General features: G+C 48.3%; 1 protein-coding gene across 1 annotated transcript in view; it reads right to left on the bottom strand.

Moving 5' to 3' along the window:
* C2CD2 (C2 calcium-dependent domain containing 2) overlaps positions 1 to 6,997 on the bottom strand; it is a 61,987-nt gene that overhangs the window by 48,868 nt on the left and 6,122 nt on the right. Inside the window, exon 2 of the mRNA XM_008580437.1 lies at positions 6,698 to 6,994. Coding sequence (XP_008578659.1) covers positions 6,698 to 6,994 — 297 coding nt within the window. The remainder of the gene's footprint in view (positions 1 to 6,697; positions 6,995 to 6,997) is intronic.

Here is a 6,997-nt window from a genome sequence, read left to right as displayed (position 1 = left end):
GGCTGAGCGCGGTGCGGGCGCAACACCGAGGGTTGCGATCCCGTTGCCGGTCCCCGGTACCCGAGGGTTGCGATCCCGTTACCGGTCAGTAAAAAAAGACAAAAAGGAGAAAAAAAATAAGAAGAAGAAGAAAAGAAGAAAGTAAACTCTGTGTTGTTGAACTGGAATCCAAGGTAACAGTACACATTCATGGTTTTGAAGATACAAGTATGCACACATAGAAATATCCAAAAATATAGACACGTACATATGCATATGCTGGTGTACACATATATATTTCCTAGCTCTGTCCTCTGAAAGGGCTGGGAAGCATGAGACCTGAGCCGCTGTAAACACACCCAATGTCCAGATCTTGGTTTCTAAGCACTTCTCTAATAAAAGGAATCACAGCTCACAGCTGCTTGAAGAAGTGGCTGAATCCAGGGCTGGAGGGGGGGCAGGGAATATAAGATGAACCTAAAACCTAAAACAAACATCTTGTACAACCATAAAGTAAGGAAGTGCAAAACTGGGCTTAGTGAAAGAACACAAGAGGCTACTCACAAAGAAGGTCCTTTATGGCCCAGATGAGAACAATTTAAGTAACAAAATAAATAGTGATAATATTATATTATAATCCACAGGATAAAATAAATATCCATGAGCCCATACTGTTGTAAATAATCAGGGGCTGGCTGGTTAGCTCAGTTGGTTAGAGTGCAGTATTATAACACCAAAGTCAAGGGTTCAGGTCCCCTTACCGGCCAGCTACCAAAAAAAAAAAAAATGTTATAAATAATCAGCTTAATATATAGCTAGAGAAGTGAGAGCTCTTTCTTGCAGTAGAATTTCAATTGATAAAAGAAGGAAAGAGGGAAACAAAAACTTTGCATAAGTAATTGTTGTAGGCAAAATACACTGGTGGATTCTTTAAAATCTATGAGGAAAACTTTAAAGAGCAACAGGATTGGTATAATCTCAAAGTATCTCCCCAAGATATTTGTTAATTACAGGAGGAAAGATATAAATAGAAACAAAATACAAGCAGAGAAACCACCTTAATCAAGGGACCAAGAGCAATGTCCCCAGCAACAAGTTAGTGATGTTTTGAGCCTGTGACACTGCACTAAAGGGGTAGACCATTTCTATGGCTTATATAATCAAAGTCCAATAGTGTGAAAACACTAGACAAATAAGGGACATTCAGCAAAATAATGATCAATATTCTTCAGAGTTATCAAGGTCACAAAAAACAAAGAAAGACTGAGAAACCACGACAGACTGCAGGAGGCTGAGAAGTAGCTACTCAGTACAGTGTGGTCGCTGAGCGGGACCTGGGAATGATAATTGTAGACTGGTGGGAAAAGGGCAAAATTCAAATGAGGTCTTCAGTCTAGTTGTTAAAGGTGTTGTGACAATGTTGATTTCTCATGCTATTACAATGTTAATCTCATGGAGTTATGAATTATAGTAACATTGTAACAATGTTAATTTCTTGGTTCTGATCATTGGGCTGTGGTTATGTAAGGCTGGGTGCAAAATATATGGAAACTGCCTGAATTATTTTTTTCAACTTTTGTGAAAATCTAAAAGCAGTTCAAAACACAAAGTTTTAAAAAAGGAGGCTTTACAAGAGAGCAGCCCACTTTTATTGACTCATTGTATGTCAGGAATTTTGCTAAATACCTGACACAGATCGCATCTCATCTCTAGGAGAATGAATTCTGTTTTCTGGGTTGAATCCAAAGTTATCCTCTTCCACAGATGATGCACAGAGATGTCAGGACTTACCCAGGGTCACACAGCTAGCAAATGCAGAGCTGGAACTCCAACCCTAGCAGTTCGGCTCCAGAGCTGCCTCAAACAGCCCTTCCAAGCAGCTCAAGTCCCTTTCCTCCTCAGCAAACTACAGTGGGCCAACAGGAGTGGAAGTTAGCTTTGGCTGAATTCTAGTTGACATTAACACTACACCCACTCTTTCCTGAATTCCTGTCTTGCTGGGAGAACTGGTGACTGCAAAGAACAACCTGAGCTGGCACCTATTTCTGGGTTTCACATTGATGATTTGCAAAGTCATCGGTGAACCTCCTTTAATATCGATTCTTTAGAAGTGAAAAACAAAGCACATTGAACAGCTTGTTTTGCCCAGGCTTGGCCAGCTCCCAAGGAAGGCCTGTGGCCAGACAGGGCGATGTACGTGGCCACTGTTTCTCCCCCCCTACCATGGGGCCTGTCACTCACCCCCTGCCCCAAGCCAGCTTTGTGCTGGGTACGGGATCTGGCTCTGCCTGGACAGACCCGGGCTCTGCCCCAGCTCACAGTGCTGGGAGATGACGAAGGCACAAGTGACCATCAGATGCTGATTCCAGGGACAAGTTCAGGCTGCTGTGGTGGGGGTGGGGCAACATCCTCACAAATAGGAGGTCAGGGACCTTTGAGCCAAGACCAGAAAGATTTAGAGAAGTTAAATAAGGAGAAAAGAGATAAGTATTCCAAACAAAAGGAATGACCTGTGGGAAGGTCCCGTACAGGAAAGAGCCATGAATGTTTCAGTGACAGAAAGGAGACTAGTTGCGGGGGGGTGGGGGGGTCACAGTAGAGGATGTAGGGTTAGGAGCCCCCACAAGGCCCATTTTCCTTCTACGGGCGGAGGGAGGGGCAGGTCCATGGCCCTTACGCAGGATGGCCTCCACAGTTTTACCAACTGACTTCTTACACCAAGACCACTAACTATCGTTGGTCAAGGAGTTCGGATTTTTGTAAACACAACTTGAAGGCCACTGTATAATATGAAGATTCTGAAGTCTTGTAGCCACTTTATTTACTTTTTAAATGCAGAAGCTCATATAGAAGTGAGAGCTATTAATAACATGCTCTCAGTTCACCCAGCATCATTTTTTCACTAAAAATGCAAATTGTCCGATAGTCTTGGTTATTTGCATTTAGAACGTTCCTGGGCCAAAGGACTAAAGAAACAAACAGCTTTGGGGTCCTCCTAAAACAGGGTCTTGGCCAGTTTGAGCGGCTCACGACTAGGGCAGGCTCAGAGCGCTCGCAACAGGACACCACCCTTGCTCCGGGACCAGCACGTGGTCCAGGCAGCACCAGTCCCAGGAGGAAGTGCTGTGCAGCCCACTGGCAGGGCCACCTGGCTACAAGCATGCTGGCTTCCAGAGCTGCAGAGGCCAAAGAAACAGCAATTCTGGGCCTCCCATGTGGGTGTTGGGGTGTGGACCATCCCTGGTGTACCCGATTGTTACCGTGAATTGTTTTATAAGTGTTCATGCAAAAGCAAGGTAGCACAAGGGGGGGTCTCAGTCTTAAGCAGCTTGACCAGCGACTGAGCTGGTTCTGGGATCTCCTGTTCTCTGTGACTGCTGTGCACTTAGATCAATGTGAATTAGGTGATGGCAACATCAGACCAAGTGGAGATGTGAAAGATGAAGTTAAACAACCACTTTGAGGTGCTGCTGGATGTAGGGTGACTCTTGATTGATGGCTGGCTGAGGGATAGGTGTGTGTCATCTGGTGGCTTCTTCCTGGTGATTCTCAACCCATGGGAAGTGCTGGAGGAATTTGTAAAAAATACAGCATTCTCCCCACACCCCTGCCAGTCCAAGCCTTACTATGTCAGAGTTTGGGGTGGAGGGAAGCAGGTGCATGTATTTCCAAGCTCTCTGGGTGACCCTCCTGTGCTCACACCCACTTGGCATCCATTTCTCAGTTAACTCATGGTCCCGTGAAATTTAAAAATATTTCTGAAGTGAGAGTTGGAATCTGGGTTCCCTTCTTACACAGGCAGCCTGCACACCACAGTGGCTGGTCATCACAGAGCAAAGGCGACTCCACAAGTTGTTGATTGGTCCTCAGCCCCAGAAGACACGCGCCCCGCTGCTGGGGATGGACCTTAAACAAGTGTGCTCTTTAGCTCTTCTTGCTGAACCTTGTCAAAGGAGACATTTGGGTGTCAAAGTCGACTCTGCTTCCCACAGGGCAGCGTGGCGGCATCCGTGGATGGACTGTGAAGATCTCGGCCCAGTCTAGGCTGACATTGGTGACTCTCTCCAGCTCACGGGCCTCAGTCTCCCCTTCTGAAGAAGGAAGGAGCTTGGCTAGAAGAGATGTGGGTTCCTTTCCATCTTAAAACACAAAGCCGTGGTAATACTTAGAACTGGAGGCTGGGCAGGATGTTTATCTCGGTTGGTTAGCATATGGTATTATGACACCAAGGTCAAGGTTTGGGATCCCTGTACCAGCCAGCCACAAAAAGACACAGAAAAAGAACTGGAAGAGTTACTGTCTCCATTGGATAGAAAATTCCACCTTTCATGGAAGATGCTGGATATGATTAAGTTACTATAAGTGTCCCCTCACTCCCCAAGTGACAAGCAGAGAATTGGTCTCCTTTCTGGCCAGGACAGAATGATAGCAGGACGAAGCAGGGGCAGGGAGGACATCACTAAGCTGTGGCTCTGTGGGCCAAGAGCAGGCTTGGAGTGTCAGCCCTAATCGGGGATTAGTGGGAATTGAGGTGGGGGGAGGGCGGAGAGAGCTCCTGCAGGGTGGCGGCTGGGGTCAGGGCACCCACTGATGCAGATGCTGGAGCCTGCGCACCCACGCTGTTGTTCCTGTGACAACGGCGATGGCCCAGGACACGGGAGGGTGCGTACAAGTCAGTAATGGGGAGCTGAGCCACCCAGATCCTATCTGCCTGCCAAACCCTCCATCTGAATTCAAATTGAGCGGCACTCCCAGGCACCAACACAGGGCTCTACTGAGAAAGTGAACCAACCCGTCACAGCCACCAAACACATCCTAGCCACCAAACATGCCCTAGCAGCCTCTGGGCTGCTCTGAGCTTGAGCCCAATACACCACTGCTGCTCCTAGATGGCAGCTGTGGAACAAATGAGGTCTGAGACTGCAATGGCCAACAGCAGGTAGAGAACAGAAAAACCGCAAACAAGCTGAATCTCACTTCCCATTCTCTGAACACAAAGCCTTCTCTGGTCCCACGTGAAGACTTAGGTGAAAACTTTTCATCTGAAACTCAAATATTTTCTCCAGTATTCCCAGATTTACTTTACCAACACATGACAAAAGCCAAGGCAGGAACCTCTTCCTCTCTCTCAACACTCCAGGCATATGGGAATCTGGATTTGTAGAGCTAAGGTGACTTCCTGAAGCCAGCCAAAAATGTCAGGAGATGACACAGAATGGTTTAAGCCAGGCCCATCCAAAATTTACAGGAGGTGGGGTCACTGCTTCTGAGCCTGAAACGCAGTCAGGAGTCTGAGTGTTAGTAGTGTTAGGATCCCTCAAAGCGTTCACCCAACACTCGCTCACACCCTACAGAAGAGAACGGGGACAAGACTGTGCCCACTCGTGATACTAGGTCAATCAGCGGTCAATGACAGAAGCTTCGAGGGAAAAATCTCTGTGTTTACTCTCGGGTGTGAGGACACACAGCTTGAGGCTTACATAAGAGGTGGCCAGTTCCCCGAGTAGATGTCCAGCTCTGGATAGCTGAGGCACTGATTCTAGGCACCAAGAGAGAAGCCAGTCAACTGACCTTGAAGCTTTTTTTTCATCCAAAAGTTGCAGTTATTCTTTTCAAGAGTTCCAACGAGCTCTTTTAAATTGTTAGATTTATGCTAATTTATACTCAAGGCTTTTTTGTTTTTTTAATTCCATGGCCAAGTGTGCCAAGGCCATGGCACAAAGACCAGGCACAGGGCCCACTATGGAATATTTTGAAGGTTGATGGGACCAAGAGGCAGCCTTCACTATTTCCAAAGTAGATGAGCTGCACAAGTAGGTGCAGGAATGTACACACCTGGAAGCAAGGCGCAGAGCACAAGCTGGGAAAAACTTCCCCAGACCCAGTTCCTAATTCCTCCTCTGGAATGCCTAAAAATAGTAGACGCCTGGAGCTTGTCATTAAACTAAGATGGCTTAAAAGTAAGAATAAGTCACCAAGTAATTAACGATGAAAGAAACAACCACAGGACTGTGAGGCAGCAGAGTGACAAGTCCCTGAGCAGTGAGGCCAGAGGCAGGTGGGTTCACACTCCAGCTCTGCCACCCACAGGCTGTGTGACCTTGGGCAGGCTACTTAACCTCTCCAGCCTCAGTTTCCTCATCTGTAAAGTGGTGATGATGCCTATATTCTGGAAGTTGTGAGGATCCAAAAAGATGATATATGCACCAAAAGCCCCCAAACCCAATGTCTGGCAAGTGGCTGGCCCTCAGCGAATGGTCACTTTTCTTATATGCTCAGAAATGCAAGTCTTTTGGAAGTAAATTCTTGATGAAATTCAGCTCTGTTAGAGATGAAAGTACATTTGGTTCACAGTAACTCATACATCAGAGGCAAAAATCAGTAAGTGTCCAACTGGGCACAGGAATCCACCCCTAGACTCCAGGAAGGGAAGGTAGAAGGGGATGGGTCCCTGCAACAGCGAGTCTGTACCCGGTGAAGCCCAGAGCTTGGCACACCTGATGTTTGGTGAATAAAATCGAATCACTCTCTTGGCTCCCCATCAAGGGTCTTAACTCTACGGGTCTTTCTCCCAACTTTCAAGGATGCTCTGGCACCACGGAAGGCTCTACCTGATCTGTCAGAGGCTGTGGCGACGCCTCCAGGAAGGAGAGACTGCCCGCACCCCGCAGTCAGCCGCCCCCCACCCGGACCCCGACCCGCTCTCCCGGAAACTCACCCCTTTCCTTTCGGCCTCGTGGTTCAGGGCGGTCACCCAGGCCGCCTGCCACTGGCTCCTCCAGCTGCTCAGCGTCAGGATCCAGGAGAGCAGCGCGTCCGATTCGGGGCGCTGTCCCTCGCCGGGCTCCGCCGTCCGCCGCCGGGGCCGGGGTCGCGCCCTAGCCAGCGCCCACTGAGCCAGGTACAGGCCCACCGTGACCAGGGCCGCGACGAAGAGCGACACCAAGACGAGCCACTGGACCTCACCTAGCCACGAGCGCAGCCGGGCCATGGTGATGGCGCATACCCCGCCCGCCTC

This window comes from Galeopterus variegatus, unplaced genomic scaffold (genome assembly GCF_000696425.1).
Source record: "Galeopterus variegatus unplaced genomic scaffold, G_variegatus-3.0.2 Scaffold2094, whole genome shotgun sequence".
NCBI classification, from domain to species: domain Eukaryota; kingdom Metazoa; phylum Chordata; class Mammalia; order Dermoptera; family Cynocephalidae; genus Galeopterus; species Galeopterus variegatus.
The sequence above is the reverse complement of the archived record's forward strand: the minus strand, read 5'-3'. Positions and strand labels throughout refer to the sequence as shown.